Below are 20,499 nucleotides of genomic sequence, written 5' to 3'. Positions count from 1 at the left end.
TCCATTGGACGCTAGAATAAGATCGCGAATTGATAATAAATGGATCCGAGACGAATTAATGGCTTGAAAAAAATCGACATCGTTCAATTTCCTAGGAAATGGAGGGACTGGCGTTGACTGTATCCATAGATCGAATCGAAACCTTCGTTTTCCCGGCAGAATCAAACGAAACGAGGGCTATCAATCTCCTTTATCAAGATACGAACATCGTTCAGACTATGTACGTTAAAAGATTGACGATTTATTAGCAAACGATCTCAAAGAAAAATGAATCTTAAGTTAAAGTTACGATTCGAGTTGATCAAATTTATTCGCTTTTTAATTTTTTCCATTTTAATTACGACAAACAGTTAAATTACGCGTATTCTGATGTAAAATTCTGAATATATAATCGACGGTTAATCGAGATCGATTTGCGTAACAGGTTTGAATAAAAACAAGTTTAAATATAATACAAGCGCGCAGTGAATCATTGGATTAGTCACGAGCGCGAAGCGCAATTATAAGTAAACCGCAGGTATATATTTCTAGAACTTTCGAAACAAATAACACGTAAGCGACAAATGAAAATTACGACTCGTGTCTATCAGAAATCGACTAACAATACTGATTTTTGTGCTCGACTTCGAATACCACGATCGAAGAATACGTTCGCTGTTCCGGTCTTCAGCGAAACTGCAGCGAAATTTCAAGAACTCTCGTCGAAGTTCGATCACTCGAAAACAAGTTGTAAGCGTTGAAATTGCAAACGTAACTGCATGCAAGCGAAGAATCGCAGCGACGTAAGCAAATCTGCTATTAGCTTTCGCAAAATGTGTTTCACGTTTATTATTAAAAAAATGTATCGTCTCTTGAAATCGTGAAAATGAATATCGTACCAAGTCAAAAGATAATTAGCAACACGCAAAAGTAATTTAATTATGAAACCAGAAAAGGGAAGATACTTTCTAAAAGTCAAGGATACAAAAGTAAATTCTCAAAATGTTGACTTACGTCAGAATGGTTTTCAGTCCGTCAGATAGGTTCGTCGACCGACGAAGGACGACAGGTGTACAGGGCAACCCCCTGATCGAAGTCCCTCGATCCGTGTGGCGAAAACAAACGAACGGTGCGCGAGAGCATCGGCTGACCGACATCGAAGCGATTCACGGAAAACGAGCGAACATTGTCAGCGCGGTGGTTTTAGCGAAGGGTACAGCTAGGTCGGTAGGTACGCGTAGGTAGGGCAGAGAGCGGCGCAGGTAGGGCCTGGCGTGGACGGCGCTGGGCTTTTGTGGTGGTTGATATCGACCCGGCGTTGTGGAGGGTCGGAGCTGTCGGGGGTCGTATGGCGCAAGCCTGGACGGTAACGAGGGCGAGGAGGTGAACGGAGGCGGTAGAAGCGGCAAGGAGCGGAGACGGATGGAGAGAGTGGCGGTCCGCTTCCCTCCGAGGAGAGAAGAAAGAGCACCGGCAGTAGTAACCCGGCCAGTACCCCGCGCGCGGGTGCAGCTGCATCCGAAAACGCCCGTGTGTGTGAGAGTGCGTGAGAGTGCAAAACGAGGCGTGTGTGTCCTGGTGGCGAGCAACGATCGCCACGAGGGTTGCGGTACAACGGATACCCTGCAGTCCGGTATCCTCGCTGTCAGCATCCAACTTGATCGAGGAAAAGCGTGTACTTAGGCGACGTAAACGCGGTTCACCGAGAAACCCACATCCAAGGTTGGGTCTGTCCGCGAACGAAAAAACGAAACGCGAGACTGAAATTCGTCTGATCGAAGTTGGTTTAACGCATCGGACAACGATGTTCCTGCGACGGTATCGCGTTCCAAGTCACCCGACCAAGTTTCCATGCGTGTAACGCGTGCCCCAACCGAAAGTATGTGAAACGAAGAGAAGCGGATAGAGAGTGAGTGAGAGAGAGAGAGAGTGTGAGAGGGCGAGAGAGAGAGATAGCAGCGCCATGTTACGAAGTCAAGAGACCTCGAACGAGGATTCCTACCTGAGCTCGGGCAGGCCGTCGAACCTGCTGCGGACGAGCTTCAGCAGCGCCAAGTTAGAGACGCTATATCGCGCCTCCTCCCTTCAACAGAGGCGGGGTGGCCTCGAGTACTTCCTGTTTTCGGCGCTCCTCTACGCAGCTCACTCGTTGATCACGCCTGGTCAGGAGCTATCGACTCGAAGCTTAACCGCCGTCTTCTTGGGATTGAATCTGGGCCTGCTGGCCTGGGCTAAACACAATCCTAGAGCGAAAGATGCGCTTTGGTCGGTGATTCCACACGTGGCCTGGAACCTGTCAACCGCACAGCTACTTACTCAGCTGTTCCTCAAGTCCACCGAGGTCACGCCTAGGGACGGACTAGGCTGGCTGTTGCTCATGCTCTACCTGCTGTTCGCCACTTTACCCCTCAGACTGCCCCTCTGCGTCCTCCTTGCCATTAGCACCGCATTGGTGTACATCATCTCCGTCGTTGGACTCTCCAAAGCACCTGCACAGATACCCATCGATGTTTTGGTAGGTGTTGCTTCACGTTCGTACCTTGATGTTTCTCCGATAGAAGAGAAACTGTTGGGTATTTGGGGCGAGGCTTTGGCGACGGGTCGAATCGGGGGTGTAAATTTAAGGCTCTATGTATAATACGACTATCCTATACCTACTCGATATCTTATTTAGATTAATCAAACGTGCATGATCAAAAACAAAAAGTCCGATAATTTATAATGCTTTATCGACTCGAGCAGAGCAATAAATTTACGAGCTTAAGCGGAACTTCGTGCTATCCGAGCTAAACAAAGAAGCAATAGCAGCCGCTGGGATTAGGACGTTTTATATTCTCAGCGATTGAACCTCACTCGAGTGATCGATTATCCGTTGAACGAGTGTCTCTATTATCCCCGTTGTCAGCCTTTTTAATTGACTTACGCTCTCGAGTTTCCCATCGTGGCAATTAGACCACAACCGCGGCTCTAACCAGCGTCTTCCTTCGAAATCGCGATATTTCACGGTATCGTTCGTTCGTTTCGATTTCACTCGACTCTATCGAGTGTCTCGAAGACGAACAACCTTGCGAAAAGTTGCTCGCTTATTTTCACCCGGGTTTCGTGTAATTTAATGATCGAACCGTGCCTCGTGACCTCACGAAAACAACTGTTGCCGCGGTTCAATCCGCTCGAACTAATTTGCCGTGTGGTCGCCGCCGCTGGCTTCTTACGTGTTTCGATCGATCGATACGCAACGATACACAGCGAGGCTGGTCGTGCGCCTCCAACGATCCATTGTAAAATAGCCGTGGCCGGCGCGCGTGACAACTTTTCCACGTTCGAGCGGCTAAGCCCTCGATTATTTTCTATTCGAACGCCCCTGCATGGAACGTTGAATGGAACCGGAGTTCGCGATACACCCGGGACTGGCTTGCTATTTTTGAAAATACCAAGCTACACGGTTGGAAGGGATTGGTAAGTTTGCGGTCTGCGGCAGTTCGAATTTTAAATAGAGCATTTTTCTCTCGCTCGTTGCTGTTGTCGATAGCCGTGGGTGGACGTTCGCAGAAGTGTTTTTCCCTTTTATTTTTTGTTAATCGCTTTTAGTTTACGCGATACGCATTTCGTTGAAATAATTATTTTATAGGAGCTTCGTGATTTTACAGGGTTTTTATTCTAATTTTAGACGAAGCCCGTAGAATTTATAGAACTCGCCGCGTTACGACGTCGATTAAAATAACGGATCTTTGGATTAGATAGCTCGTTTTATTTTTTAATCAGCATCCCCGGTCGTATTAGCCGATATAAAATGTAATTTCGTGTTTCAACGTAATATCGAGCGATCATCGTCGGGATAGAATCGGTTTGGCTTGGCTGATTTTTCGTTTGGTTTAAAATAAAGTCTTTCGGAGAAACGGCAGATCGAAATGGGAAAAATTAATGGAACAAATTGAGATAGAAAATTTGCGAAGCATACCGGTCGTGCAACAAGTTAACACTCCAGTTGATTACGTTCCCAGCTCCACCAATTTATAGGAAGCCATTTTCGCTCGCTGTCAATTTTTATGGGACAATTCGTTCCTGGTAATAAATAACTGTAATCTCGGAGATACCACTCTCTTACCATTCTCCATCAACCTGGACAGTCTATCAACGAGAAGTTAATTGAAAGATTCTAGCTTCTCACGCTTTAATCTAAACACGACATTTTATTTTACCTTTAACGGAAATACGATGCTTAACATTTAAATGTAATAATCTTAGATCATGCGTGTTACCGGTTTCGCAAGGGCAACGTTACATTTTCATTCATATTTTATCGAATCGTTGGAAGGGCCGCGTTTACCTACATATGCAAATATTAAAAATATGAAAACGAAGAAGAGAAGGATACCACAGCTAAGATATACGGAAACTGTTAAGAACACGACACCCTGCTTAATTGTCTCAGGGAAGAAGCACAGTTACCGTTTCAACGAACAAGGCCACCGTTCCCGAGTTTTTAATCAGTCTGCTCTACGAATATAGGCGGCGTCCAGTTTAGCCAGGTCGCTAATTAAAGCTGCTACGTTCCTCCGTGAAAGGGGCGAACGGACAAGGGAAGTTCGTAATTAAACTTCGCGTTTCTGATCCGTCATCGCCGGAGTGAACGCTCGAATTCAGGGACTCGATGATCGAAACGTCGTTTAATCGAGCTTCGATGAGGCTCGCTAATGAACGTGCGAGAATTGGCAACGCAAATTCTTCGGTCCGCCTCGTGGAAGAGCGAATTATTAAAGAAAAATTTCAGAAACTGCAGCTAACGAGACTGACTCCTGAATAATTCATAGACACATATATACAGGGTGGTTGGTAACTGGTGGTACGAGAGGAAAGAGGGTGATTCTACGCGAAAAAAGAAGTCAAAAATATAGAATAAAAATGAAAAAAAAAAAGTTATAACGGATCTCACGGAATATCGTTGTCCCGATGGAAAAATTAAAAAAAAAATTGTTATTCTATATTTTCGACTTCTTTTCTCGCATAAAATCACCCCCTTTCCGCTTGTACCGCTAGTTACCAACCACCCTGTATATATATACGTATGTATTACCACGGTTACTCGTCCAATTCTATAATAATCGTATTTGCACTAGTCAATGTCTTCTCTATTGCATAACGACAATGTGTAATCCAAATGAAGATTCGTTTCACGCCCCTGACCCTAACTCTAATGTAACTCCGACATATATGAAAATGAAGTTTAAGGTGTTTCATTGAAACTTTTGAAAATAACGCAAATTCTTTCGTACACCCGATGCAAACGTAAATCATTACACGAACGTTTCGACGACGAGATTATACTCGCGACTAGTTTGAAAATAATTACTTTCTTTGTCGCGTGACACGATGATCGATGCGTGGAAGGAGTGAGTTTGTACACAGAGTGAATTAGGGTTGCACGGATAGAATTTATGAATTTTTGTGTTTGTCGGGCATCTATATTCCAACCCTGTTGAATTAGCTTCATTTTTCTTCGTGGCTCGTATATGTTGCTTTAATTCGCAGTTCCGAGGTCGGAAATTATGCCCCGGGGTAAATTTACCGAACGTTCTACCGTCACGAGCTGGAAAATCGTTCGCTAAAATGAGACGCAACGTCGACGTCAGCTTGCGTTCAGGCCTTCGTGAAAGTCTGCAGTGTTTCGCATAAAAAGTAATCAACTTTCTATGCGTAGCGTTTTGAAATTTACGAGAATTTTGCGGTGTAACGAGACTCGGTTATCGTCTTCCTTCTGCAAATCAGTGGAATCTTTATGCAACGCGATGGCAACAGTTTTCCCTTATTATACATATTTATCAACCAACCAATTTATCAGATGACCAACCAATAGCACGTACAGTCGAAGCAAACGTTAAAATTCTTCAGAATCTCTGAATATTAGAAAATTAATTCTCAAAGAAGGAAAATATCCATCCTGACGATTTGTATCCGTTTTCCACTTATTATCGTTCGGAATAACGGGGTTGGCGGTCTACAAATTTGTAGTGAACCGTGACGAAACAGTGGATAGGAACTCTGTTACAAATTTTCCTAAACAAGAACGACCACGAAAGCGAAAGTTCCAGTCGTGCACGTGGTTCTATCGTTAGTAACAGTCGAGTAGAGTTCAGTCAATGGTTGTTTAAAATAGAGAGAGAAAGAGAAGAGAAGAAAGAGAGAGAGAGAGAGAGAGAGAGAGAAAACTGGAGACAGAGAGATGTGCAATGACGCGACATGCTGCCTTTCCATGCACGACATACGATCGGTTTTCAATGGCAGGAACGTTTCTTTGAAAGCCATCGGCTCGATCACGGAAATCACCGGCTCCATCTATTCCACCAACGATTGCAATGATCGTTGATTGTTGTTCAATGAACCCTTTATCAGGGTTAATTAAGGAGCTGTCAACCCTTTCATCGAGTAACAAGCAGGTACAAAATGGGTTGCGTTAAATGTCGTTGTTAAAGGATTTGTTAAAGGATTCGAGTTAAAGGACGATGGATTTATCCATGGGACGTAAATTATTATACGAGAAAGTAACGATCAACGATATTCTAAAACTTATTTTTTAACTAATTGATAAAAGGTACAAGTCGAGGAGATTTACGCAGAAATTACCATAGAACAATCGCAAAGATTTGATAGATCATAGAAACTATCGAAGAAATCACAGAAAATAGTTGCAGAAATTTAGAGAAAACGGGAAGAGAAGATCTACTAAGAAATGTTTACAAGGCAAATATTACTAAATAATATTCAACGAAGTTATTGGTCTATAAAAGCGATAACGACGAAAGTGTTGCCTGTGCTAATTTCTCCGCTGTGGAACGTTCAATTACGATTTTCCAATTGTCATCGGGGACACACGAACGGACAAAGGCGGTACCGGATGAATAAGAATTCGTCCGTTCTGTAGTTTTCCATGTAGAATGCGGAAAATTAGAAACAGCACCGAGGTATGACAAGCGATACAGGTGTTGCAGCGATTTCGGCCAGTCAACTGGAACACGTGAACGTATTTGAAAGCATTCTCCGAGCCGATGCGAAGTGAACAAAAATGGATTATCGATCCGTTGGTTTGCTGTATTCAGCGACGTTTTTCGTTCGGTATTTAGGAACGCGGAACGAAATGGGGTGGGTAGAAATATCTCTCGTATTAATTGTTCCGATGCGTTGCAATTGGGAATCGTGGTTAACCTGGAATCGATGAAAGGCATTCCTAACAAGAGGGAATAATTTATCGGTGAATACAAAAAGGTCGAGAGCAATGGAATTGAGAGCTTTGAGAGCGTTCTATATGTTTTTTTTCACTGGGTGGATTAAGGTGGATTAATTTGTTCGATGGAATCAATCGAGGAGTTCAGTGAAAAAGTGGTACACATGTATTCTTCTTCTAAAAATCAGATACAGCTGTGGGTAAAAAAACGTTTAAAATTAGCTATCTTGTATTAGTATGTATATATATTCGTTTTATACACGTATTAATAATTTTTGTAATAAATATTTTTCTACCATGTTGTTGTCAATTAGCTATTCTACGTAGAATATAAAAGTGACAGAAAAATGGTAGCAATGCAGATTTAAACACATCAGATAATTTACCACGTGTTCAATGAAATTAACTTATCGATACACTCAATGATGCAGATTTCAGTGATTTTCGGGACTGAAACACGTCAAATCGCACGTCAAATGCAAATTCGTAAAATTGCTTCGTACAATTTCTGTCTCGAACTATGATGTTTCGAATCAAATCGCGGATTAAGGGACAGCCTATGAGGTTAAATAGCGTACAATTTAACTTAATCGATTGATTTCTCAGAAATTATTATCAATCGACTGCCAATACGCAAATTTAGTACGAAAAGAGAAAACGTCGTTATTAAATTTATAAAACTGCTATTAACGTTGAAAATAACGTTCGTCGTATGCTTTATTATAATTCGATCTGAACATTTCCTTTTGACACGATGTGTTTTAAATACAATTTTATGAACAAATCGAACCGCAATGATCGTATTCCGTATAACCATCAACGTGTTTAAAGCGATTTTTAAAAATTAAATGTTCTAGAATTCTTGCAAAATGTTTCTTCCAGGTGCTGACAGTGACGCTATCCATAGGCGCCATGCTTCTGGGTGCTTCCAGTTACTCTCTGACCGAGTTTCAACAACGTAGAGCCTTTTTAGAAACCAGACAGAGCCTGGAAGTACAACTGGTGATCGAGGAACAAAGCGCCGAGCAGGAAAGGCTGCTGCTTAGCGTGCTTCCGGAACACGTGGCTGTAATGATGCGACAGGACCTAGGCGCCTCGCTGGATACGCAGTTCAAGAAGATTTACATGTCCAGGCATGAGAATGTCTCGATTCTGTATGCGGACATTGTTGGTTTTACCGCGATTTCCTCCACGTACAGCGCTAGCGAACTAGTGAAGATTCTCAACGAGCTATTTGCTAGATTCGATCAACTCAGTGAAAGGTAAGCGATTCAGTTTTGGAAAAATCGTTCGACAGAGCCTAAGGAGCGATGCAGGAATTTTTGTTAGAATTAGAATCGATAGGACTGACTATTATTAGTTCGATTTGGACGAATTTTTTGAGTAGATCTAAGAAGTTGGTACGCGAATTGTTGCTACAATTGTCAAAGTACAAGTTTTAATACAATACACGTAGAGAGAACAAATTTTAAGCGAGATTATCAAGCAACTGGCATTCGACAACGCATTCAAAGAAATCACGAAATAAATCTGTACCCGATTACCGGGATTTTCGCGAATATAAAGTTCAAAGGAAACGCACGTTGCTTTTGTCAACGGTACATGCCTCGAATCGACCAGTTGTCGATAAACGGTGAGACGCACGATCGAATTAATCGACAGCGAAGCTATCGACACCGCGAAAGAATTCGTTCGTTTACAGTCCACTCGGCTGTGACCCGGTTAGAACGAACGCGAAACGCTTTCACGAGCTCCATTCCACTTTTCTCTCCTCTCTCTTTCTTTCGTATACGGAGAATAATGAAAATCCTGAAATTGCCAGCCGCGAAATTGACTTTATCGGAAAATTCTGGCCAGTCTCTTCTTCGTTTTCTCGATCGTTCTCGAAGAGAGATAGACTCGCGAGTCCTTCACCTGGGCGTCTCCGACAATCGATACATCTGAGGACAAAGTGGTGTATCATTAACGAATTTCTATCGCGTGATATTTCACTCTATCGAACCGTCCACGTTCGAACGTCGCAAGAGGATTATCGGAAATACAATGACTCGTGAAATTATTTGAGCATTTACTATAAATGAAAATTTTCTATCGATGCATCTCTATAGCGCTGATCATAAATATTCGTTGTCATTAAATATTAAGACATATTAATATAGAATAATCGATCGATCGTTCAAGCGTTGTTGTAATTTCTGCAAAATACGTTTGCATTGTGTGCAATTGTGTTTCGTTACGATGCTAATGAAATTCCAAAGCGTCTTGTAAAGCGTACACAATACATTCACGGACGGTTTCTATGAATATTCAAATACTTTCCCGAGCCACTCTACACCGTGTTTTTATATTCTGTTTAATTAATTTACAGAAATCCTCTGTAAGAAAGAGCACGAGGATTAAAGTCGTGGAAGAGGGACGAAAACGTAACGTTAGCGAGAACCATCGAAATCGTAGGTTTGATAATATCGAGATCCAATCTCTGGAAATGGAAGTATAGAAAATATAAAAGTCGATTATCTCTGGTTAAAATCGGTTAAATCTGGGTTTATAGAAGGTAGATGATTTAGCCCTTGCAGCATCGGTAGTGATACAGGTCAATGTATAATTTCAGCGGAACATCCTTCGCTTAAGACGCTCCTTGACACGTACTTTCCTCTCATTTGCCAAATAGCGGCTTCAGATCCAGTGAAAAATTAAATCCTCCTTCCTTACTTTCCTAAATCGAAATTCCCGCCACTCAACTGCATTTCTATGCGAACGCTTCAATCACGAATTCCTGGTAGCTTAATCAATATATAGAGCGGATTACGTGTAATCCATCGTGCATCAAACTTTCGACGATTCTCGAGCATTTTTTTGCTCGGAGAATTTCAATTTTTATCTGCTCGTGTTTTATTTCGATTAGAAATTCTTCAATTAACTTCACCTTTAAAAGATGAAAGCTTGGCAATTAAAAGCCTATTTTCGTATCGATAGCCAGTTCAACTTTCACTGTTATTTACTTGGAAAATTTTACTTTTGCACTTTGTATTCTCTTCTTATATCTTATAAACTTTGTCTTTACGCTATAAATTCAACTACTATACTTTACATTATACCGTGGATTTTACATTCAACTATCGTACCGTGAATTCTATTATATCGTAATATATACCTTAAGTTGCATTATTTTCACGCACAATGATATTTCGAAAACCTTTAGATACGAGCAGCTGCGAATAAAGATCCTCGGCGACTGTTACTACTGCATAAGTGGAGCACCCGTGGAAAGACCAGACCACGCTGTTCTCTGTGTCTATATGGGCTTATCTATGGTGGACGCCATCAAGTACGTGCAACAAAAGACCAATAGCCCTGTCGACATGAGGGTGGGTATACACACTGGTGCTGTGTTGGCCGGTGTCCTCGGACAGAGACAATGGCAATTCGATGTGTACAGCAAGGATGTCGAACTCGCGAACAAGATGGAGAGCAGTGGAATGGCGGGGTGAGAATCTCTTTTCTTCTTTCTCTAAACATTTCAGTATTATTTTGTCGCAGTTGAACAGAGTGTAGTTAAATTTCACAAGGAAAATTCGAACGAATCGTGCGTAGGCTTCTTTCTTCTTTTGAAGCGAAGCAAGTACTCGAACACGTCTTTTTACAAATAAAAGAACTATCGTAAAGAATATTTATCAAAGGTGTTTAAATTTTACGAAGAAAGGAAAGAAGTAATCTAGGTGATTTATTTATATTGCGCCTGTTTTTTGTTTGCAAAATAGAGGAGTATTTAAATATACTTCTCAATATAGAATTATGTCAATAATAGACTTTTATATACTCGTTTGTGAAAAATTCCTTTAAAAAAGAAAAAAAGAAGAAAGAAACGATATCAGTATTGACGTTCTGACTTCTTGACCTTGTCAATCCCCGAAATTCAAAAGGGATAAAGTAGAAGAGAGGCGCGAGGAAGCTGCCTGATTCGGGAGCTAAACGATATCGATGCGACGACGTATAAAACGCGTCCTTGACGTCGGTGGACACGTAATGAGCGCTCTCCGTATATCTTTGATATTAATTACCTGGTGAAACGCCTGGCAAGCAGTTTTTGATGTCCTGTCGTACTTTAATTTTAGCTGTGTTAAAGGGTGAGATGCCCGAGTCGCGTGGTAAAAAACTGCCCCTCGATAGTCGTGCTTTAAAAGCATCGTCTACCCAGCCATTGCAATTGTTTCTTTTGTCCCATCAGGCTAATAAATATTAGAAACCTCACTGGTCTCGGTCCTCCCTGTCACGCGATTCTTCCGTTCCTTTTCCGTAACACGTAACGCGACAGCGATCTCTTCATTTCGATTTCACTTCGTCCATTCGAAGATCATAGGGAAAAAACACGAATATATTTTCTTAATTTTCCGATCTTTAATGCCACTTTGTGATAAAATATAAACCAGAATTCACGTTAAATACGAGTTTGGAGTATTAAGTAGATGATACTGCACATAATCGTCTGCGCCACGTCACCAACTATTTTAACCGGCGGTACCGTAACCTTGTTATTATTCACACGAACTACAATTCACTCGAGAACAATAACGTAACGGCAAGTTGCAGCCAGAGAATCGTTTGCGAAAGACGCTCGAACGCCCTTCGACATTACCATGAATACAGAATAGGTACGCGAATTCTCCTTTCAGTCCTATTTTATGGCCACGCCCGCGTCGTTGGATAATCAGGACCGTTTTGCCAATCGCAAACGTCTCGAAATTTTCCTTCCTTTCTTTTCTTTGCCGAATAATCCTGTAGTCAGATTCGCGAGATAAAAGTTCGTAAGCGAGGAACGATCGACACGAACGATATTGTTAATGGCTTGAAGGAGGGTGCACATCTCGAACGCGACGCTGAGCTTCCTGAATGGCGAGTTCGAGGTCGAGCCAGCGCACGGCGAGGACAGAGAAGAGGCACTACAGAAAGCGGGCATCGTCACATACTTCATAGTCCGGGCGTTGAAACCCTTCAAGCCAGCTGCCACCAAGAGCATCGCCTCGCTCACGGAGGACGCCAGGAAGACGATCGACGCAGGAAACGAAAGAAATAACAATAAGGAGGACTCGGAGGAATTTAGACAGAGGCTGAGGAAGGAACTGGATAACAAAAGTGAGGAAGTTGAAGTATTTGACCGTTGATTATTATTAATGATTAAATTATTATTCGAAGGTAAAACGTCTTGGTGAGTGTAGTTTGTTTAAAAATGGAAATTAAAGAGCATCCTGATAAAAGGTCTATAAATCTGCCACAGCCTAGAAAATTCTTTCCTCAGAAATCTATTTATGTAAAAGAAGTTGTTATCGATACATGTAGCATCAATTTTTCATTGATAATAAAATTAACAGAAGATTCGCTTTGCGATCGATATCTTATGTACGTGTTTTGTATGATTTACTGTGAAATTCGTTTCATAAATCTTTCTATTTACAAGCAAATAATATTAATTATAGCTGGCGGAGCACATTTGAAAGGTCACGCGTACTGGTTGACCTTGCGGTTCAAGGACTCGAAGGTGGAGTCTGCGTTTCACCACGCCGAAGAAGCATTTTCCCCTTTGTCATTGCTCGGTGGGCCATTGGTGATGATCTGTGCCGCCCCAGTTTGGAGGTTTCAGCCCTGGGGACCTTTCACATGGGGCGGTATCGGGATAGTGGTGCTATTCGCGGTAGTTTTGGCTGGTGCCACGTGTCTCGGCAGTGCCATCAAGGCTATGTGGCTGAGAAGAGCTTTGGCTCTTATGATGACATTTTCCCTTGGTATTTTTCTGATTCTCGATATGGTACGTATATTTATTATTATTAATTCAAACAAACAAATTAACATCTTTTTTCCTTCATTCCGTTTTCCTTCCGGTTTTACGGTGACTTGCACTTACAGATCTTACGCAAAACATAAACTTGAGCATAAATAAAACACATACAAAATAAACCGGAACGATAATCACAACTACACTCTATTGGTTGTCCATACACCTACCTACATCTATTCGATAAATTATTTAAGACGATCGTATTGTTTTCATTCAAAAGTAAAAGAACTTTTAATTTCCTACAGCGATTTATAGTTGTTCCACTTGCTTGTACCATAGCAACGGGAAAGCGTAATATCGTATTAACGTGTTAATATATAGTTAACCAATTAACGAATAATTCAAAAGAATTTTGATACTTAACAAACGTCTTAGTGAATAAATACGTAGCCATTGAACTACTATTAACAGGAAAGCAAGAGGAAAAGAAAATAAATCCATTTTACGCTATTTTTCTGAGCTGTTAACTTCTCTGTCCCATTTTACAGTTCAACTGCGTGGTCATCGAGGAAACTATTCCGCCCCTAAACGCCACCATAACTCTGTCTTCGAGGTGTCCATATCCTTCCTACTACTCGTACATCGGTGTGCTTACACTTGTGGCGACCTCGATGCCGACCTACATATGCTATCTAGGCAAGGCGTACTTAATGTACGGTATCTCGGGCGTCCAGTGTTTCATCAACATCTGTCTACTCAATGCGAGGCTGGACTGGGAGGATTACGCTTCTACCCTCGAACCGACCCCCCTTCCATCGAAATATTGCCTATCCGCCACTCTTCTCATCGTAGCTACTTGTCTGGTCATCGTGTCCAGATATGTAAGTAATATATGCAATAACGTTATTTAAATCAGATGTCAGATAATTTGGAAACATCGTAACATCCTTGTTTATAGAATTGGGAAAGAATTATTTATCATAAATTTCCGTCGAATGAAATACCAAGGTTGGACAAGCTGTCTCTTAAAAGAAAAAGAAAACGTTTCTTTGCAAGACTTGCTTGAGAGAATTCATTTCTGCAAACGGCGAAATATTACCGAAAAGAAAAAAAAAGTGGTGGATAGGTATATTACCATATTATTCAATTATTATCAAGTATTATCTTTAGATTTTTAAAAAATTTCGATCTGCCCAAATAATCCAATATACTTGAAATATCGAAATACACGATACTTTCTCTGTTCTTTGCAAACGTCTTCTCATCCTGCCAGTTCTATCAGCGAATCTTTGCTCTATCGAAATTGTTTTGGTAAATTAAAATGTTCCACGTAGAGATAGGGAGAATTCAATTTCTCCTCGAGCGACGATAAATAATCGAGCCTTCGTACGAAGCTCTCGAACGGATTCATCAAAGTCGAGGGCTGCACTTGTCCCGACAGTCGAGGGCGCATCCTTCGTTCCCGTCTGTCTTTCACGAGGGGAAAATCGCGGTTTGCATTTAACGTAAATGAAACCGAGCCAGAAATCTCCCCTTGCTTCTCGCAGAGTAAACGAAAAAAGAAAAAAAGAATGGAAAAGTGTTTCACGAAATTATTCGTCGATGAATATTTTCAATAAAACTGTTAAACTTTGAAGCAAACCCTGTTGAAAAATAAATGAAAGGTTACGTTAATGGTAAAGTAGCTCGGTTTCGACGACTCGCACGATGAGGATTCGATCGATTTGCAGGCGGAAAAGTCGAGGAGGATGTTGTACCTACGAGGAAGGGAGGTGGAGGCGCAGAGAGAAAGGGCGGCGGACATGACGCGCAGAAACGGCGCCCTCATCTACAACATCCTTCCGCCGCACGTGGCTGCTTATTTTCTATCGAGTGCGAGACACCACGATGATCTCTACAGTCAAAGCTACGCCGAAGTGGGTGTTCTGTTCGCTAGTATGCCGAACTTCGCCGATTTCTACAGCGAAGAGAGCATCAATAACCAGGGCCTCGAGTGTCTCAGGTTCTTGAACGAAGTCATATCCGATTTCGATGCGGTAAGTATCGTTGGCGAGTTTCTACGACCCCTCGATTTAAAATTCTATTTCTGAAACGTTATGCGATTGAATTTTATCGACTAATACGTTATCGTAAATACGAAAACAGAAGCTTTCGATAAAAAGGACAAAATTTTGTACAAAAAGGTTATATTTGTAAAAATAACAAAGCAATTGAACAGCGAAAAGGACCTTTCCTTAGATATTTTCCTACATTTGGTAGGGATCTTAGATCAGAACTTTTAAGGGATTAAATATGGCAATATTCTTCTTTCGTTAGATCCTCGATCAAACTAAATTCAAGGACATCATCAAGATCAAGACGATAGGCTCGACATACATGGCGGCATCCGGAATCACAGACTCAGAGGAGTCCGAGGATGCTCCTCGGTGGGGTCACTTGTCTACCCTCGTCGAATTCGCCCTGGAGTTGAAGAAAGCATTGTCGAGCATCAACGAGCAAAGCTTCAATCACTTTGTTCTGAAAATGGGTATCAATCACGGCCCTGTGACTGCTGGGGTTATTGGCGCCAGGAAACCTCATTACGATATCTGGGGAAATACCGTGAACGTGGCGTCTAGAATGGAAAGCACTGGAAAAGTAGGCTGCATCCAGGTAAAATATTTGCAAAATCGTATAACTCGAAAATACTTATTCCGTCAGGTATGGAAGTAGTAGCTTTAGTAGAAATTCTCGATAAATAATTTATATTCAAAATATTAAATATTAAAATCGTAGGTCACAGACGAGACCCGGAGGATTCTGGAGCCATTTGGCTTCGGCTTCGAACAACGCGGCCTGGTGTTCGTCAAGGGCAAAGGTCAGCTGCTCACCCACTACCTGGTATCCAAGGACGGCGTGTCCTTGAATTTGGACAGTGACCTGCCAGTCGAACCCACCCATCCGATCATCTATCAGTAGGCTAATACTCGAAGGCTCTAAAAACTTCAACGCAAAACCCTTCTTCGTTCACGAAGAGACCTTTCGTCGAGCAAGGCTCCTCTCTCTCCCTCTCTCTCTCGATAATCTTCGAAGAGACGAACGAAATCGAGACGATGAAAGAGGACGAGACGTCGATTACTCGAAATGTTCAAGTTCGGATACGAAATAGGAAAAATTGCAAAGATACGACAGAGAGGTCTCGGACGAAAGACGAACGATCTACGAGATCGGAAGAGTTTGAAAGAAAATCGAGGACTGGGCCGATTAGATTGCTTTTTCGACCACAATTTTCGACCTTGATTCCTTGGCGAGAAGTTCCACGCGAAAGATACTTATACAACAAACTGTTTGGTTATTTTGTAAGTAATTAAGATGGTTGTTTGAGAGAGATTTTATTTATCGAAGAGGCGCCCAGGCCTGGTCAGCCTTTAAAGAAAGTCAGCCACCAGAGAAAAATTCTTACCGCTGTCACAACCTTAGTCTACTGCTGATAACGATTATATCGTTCATTGAGGATGAAGAACAGGGTACAAATGGAAGAAACAAAGTACGTTTAGAGCGAAACTAATCGATATTAATGAAAGTGTTGTTTCAACATCGTACTATACGTTTTCTCATTGTGGACGTCGTGGATTGTCTTAGTTAGTGGTAGGCCTTCGAAGGACTCCTATTTTACGTAGAACCGAGAAGAAAGATAGTAAACTTCGTCGATAGTTGGCTGGTTTCGACTAATCGGTTCGATGGAAACGAAAAAATAAAAGTCTAAACTTTCTCGCGTCGAAACAACATACGAAATATATAGAAGTTTCCAAATGATAATGAAACGAGAAAGTTAGGAAAGAATCCGGTCGATTCGCGCATATCTAGGATAAGTGTTAGTCGAAGGTGAAAGAAAGAAAATGCCATTCGATCGAACATCGATCGATCCTCGTCACTATAGAGAATCGATATGTAACTTAAGAAAGTGTCTAGCTCGTAATCCTTGTGATAGATACGCTGATACGGTTCTCGCAATCAAGTCAACTCTATTTTTCTAGATTCCGCGACGAGCACGTTCCAAGACGCGATTAATTAAAAAAGAATAATTGAAAGCATTACGAGCGTGGGCGTGGTCAACTACATAGTGGTAGGTCTTTTTCCTAACGTGGCTTCCGGAGAATCGCCGTTTCCTCTAAATATACGTTCTTTCGGTCATCGACGCTGTCGACTGTGTGCTTTCTTACGATTTCGATCCGAATCGTCGCGATACGACGAGAATACAAAATTTTCCGTCAGCTCTGTTTCGTGTTCAATAATATTCGCGAAGAAGATCGTAGACTTCGAAGGTGACTTCACGATGATCGAGCGCCTAGCGCTTTGTCCTCGCACCAAAAGGAACATCCTACATCGATTTCCTCGGTAATAGAGGAAAATTTTGTCGGTGCTTTTTCTCGAGAAATTTAGAATTTAATCGTCGTAATGATTCGACCAGGGATAAAAATTAATCGATTAAAATGGAATTTCGTATGTCTACGGTGTAATTGTTACAATAATTAAATATTGCCGGACATTATCGGTCAGATTACGCGTTGTAATTAAACACAGTTAATAAGTCGAATCGCAGGTACAGTTGTTGTATAGGAAAATTGCAAGTCGATATGTAGATACTATCGATAGTCGAAGAAAGGGGGTTGTACATTCTATATAATTGAAAATTGAAAGTAAAGGAATTGTTATATATTGCAAAAAATCTTGTAGAGAAGTTCTAAAAAAAAATACTTCGTCTGTTATTGGAGCTTTGTTCTCGTAGAATTGTTTAAAAAAAAAAGGACTGTAAAGAAGAACTTTAAAAAAGTGGAAAAGGTAAAAGAAACATCGAAAATGTGACACGAGCAGGGAAGATTGCACGCGTGTTTAGTATAAATATACTCGGAGAATTTCAACGAATAAATACGTAAAAGATAATGTCAAGTACCTACGTGCTCCGAGAACGTGGAATACGAGAAGAGGAAACGAAATGCTGCGTAATTTGAAGGTTTTAAAAGCTGTCGTTAAATTAAGCATCATCGAGTTTGAATGTATTTAAAATAGCTCGTTACGATTTAAACACGTCGTAACGAAAGAAAAGAGCAGGTTGACTGTTTATTACGATCAAGAGCAGAATGTTCTCGTCATGTTTGAACTACGAATATCTATCTAGCAAGGTCCGTTAGAACGGAAACAGTTTCTCGATAGTTTCGATTCTACTGTATTTTTCTGCGAGCAGGTTCGTCGATTTGTACGAGGAAAAGCCAATTCGAAGACGGTGAAATTTCTTATAGGAGCTTAGACCCGATTCGCTTCTGAACGTGCAAGGCATTTCATCAAGTCCCCGGCATTACTCTCTATTAAACGACTTCTGAGATCAAAATAAGGCAATCTGAAACAATTTCTGCCTTTCTTAATTAAAAGAGGATCGTTTCACGATATTTCCTTTCTCTTTCCCACGTGATAGTTTTTCGAGTTCGTCTTATTTTGTACTCAAGATTCGTTTAGTCGTAATTGTTACGGACTTCGTGAAACATTAGGTATCGTGTGGTCCGTAGGATAATTCCACGGGAACGTAGACTATATACTCGAACACGATCACCGATATAATAATTTATTTTTCTACAGTTTCAGTCGCCGATTTAATAGACCAAGATGACTCGAGTACGTACAACGCACACGATTAACGATGGCAGGAAGCAGAAGATTAGGATTTAATCCTTTCGTCGGCAATTATTTGGACACCCGATGATCGTTCAAGCTTGAAATAGTTGCGAAAGAGAAACGTCGCGGTATCGTAAGCGTAGAGAACGAGAGACAATTCGTAAATAACTTACACCGTGATTTTTAATAAACGTTTAACCGAATCGAAATTTTCAATCCGGGATATTTTCATTGCTTTTTTATAACCGTCTTTTTCTAACGATACTTTTAGCGAGATTAAAAATAGTACGAAAGGATTAAACAGAAACGAACAGAAAGGGGAACGAAGAGTGAGAGAGAGAGAGAGAGAGAGAGAGAGTGAGAGAGAGGGAGAGTGAAAGTGAGAGAGAGAGAGAGAAATTTTGGTGTAATTAGAAAAACGAGAACGCACGGCCTAAGCGCGATAACAGTGGTCAGACTGGACAGATGTAGCGATAGAAGAGAAGAAAGTAGTAAATCGAAGCAAACTCTCCCGAAGGAAATTCCGATCTTTTTTAAAACTTCGTCGCTCATATTTTCGAATCACCTTTTAAACTTGTTCGTTCCCTCAGGTTACTTTCCACGAAAAAAAAGAAAAAAGAAGAAAAGAGAATGTTTCATTCGAACGTAGTCTAACGATCGAATATAAATTTAGAATCTTCCTACGTATTGAAAAGAAAAAAAGAATCTTTCTTTCCTTTCGGTGGAGTTACAGTGATCGCAGAAAAAGGAAGAGAGCGGAAGAAAAGAAGACAAATTGATTACGCGACACTGAATTTCAAACTTTTTCCACTGTTCGCGTACTTCCAATTGATATATTGCGCTTGACACAGTCCACACTGCTGATACATCTCGGCATACACATACATATACTACTACATACATAAAATGGTGGCGTAGAAGGTGTAGGAAACGGAAGAGAGTGACACACGTGCGAAAATATTCGCGTGTCCGACCACACAGAGATCTTGTAAAGTAGCAATAAAGGTTATTTCGTGTACATATATAAAGAGAGAGAAGAAAAAGAAAAAAAGACGGGTCGATAATGTTAAACGGTAATAACGAAACGATTGTTTCATCGATAATCGTCGTCGATAACGAAGAATAAAATAAAGAAACGTAGGAAAGAAATTGACGAACGACCCGGCCGAATGCGTGTATAGTCGTGTAAGAAGAATTATATCACTGTAGATATCTTAGCACCTTAGATGTGAGATTTCGAAGAGGGAACACTTGTTGTAAACTTTCAAAGTATACTTCTTCAGACTGGGATACGCCGGGGACTCGTGGGAGTCGAATGGAATCACGCGACTGTAACATAATAAACGGCTTCTTCGCCGATGTAAATCGATTGCCTCCATGATTTTTCCATCACCTTTCTCCTTTCGTTGCTAATTCAAAGTCCTTTGTTTCAATATTTTTACGACGTAGATACGTTTCATATTTTTTACATTTTTCTCAGATTTTTTTAACAGGTCGTTCGATAAATCGAACGTTACGTTAACGTAACGTTCACCATTAACACTTTGACTGCCACGCCGAAATCACATGTCTCGTTCAGGACGCCACGGGAGTATTTTTATTATTCGAAGCATATAATGGCAAAATAGTAGTAAATTGAAGATGTAAGACAACGTTCTTCCCCAACGGACCGTTTATCTTATTGGTAGTCACGGGTGACCACCGTGGCGCCTTGGTAACAGTTGATAGCGACATATCGTAACGAGGCTTCGTTTATTTCAACAAACCATTCGCATTCGTTATTTCGTCGTAAGCAAAACGTGCAAAATATATCGTTGAAACGTGTGGAAGATATTGGTAAACGATATTTGCTCATTTTATACAGGGTGGTTGGTAACTG

At 41.2% G+C, this 20,499-nt stretch overlaps 1 protein-coding gene across 1 annotated transcript; it reads left to right on the top strand.

Moving 5' to 3' along the window:
• The first annotated feature begins 1,224 nt into the window (after positions 1-1,224).
• Positions 1,225-17,029, top strand: LOC117214055 (adenylate cyclase type 3). Its single transcript, XM_033459887.1, has 9 exons — positions 1,225-2,494; positions 8,081-8,460; positions 10,401-10,685; positions 12,051-12,331; positions 12,673-13,001; positions 13,520-13,852; positions 14,702-15,007; positions 15,288-15,623; positions 15,747-17,029. Exons 1-9 carry the CDS (start codon positions 1,943-1,945, stop codon positions 15,927-15,929), a joined length of 2,985 nt encoding a protein of 994 aa, XP_033315778.1. The 5' UTR covers positions 1,225-1,942; the 3' UTR covers positions 15,930-17,029.
• The last annotated feature ends 3,470 nt before the right edge of the window (positions 17,030-20,499 follow it).

Source organism: Bombus bifarius, unplaced genomic scaffold, assembly GCF_011952205.1.
Source record: "Bombus bifarius isolate JDL3187 unplaced genomic scaffold, Bbif_JDL3187 scf7180000009145, whole genome shotgun sequence".
NCBI lineage: Eukaryota > Metazoa > Arthropoda > Insecta > Hymenoptera > Apidae > Bombus > Bombus bifarius.
Note: the sequence above shows the minus strand (reverse complement) of the source record. Positions and strands in the feature narration are given on the sequence as shown.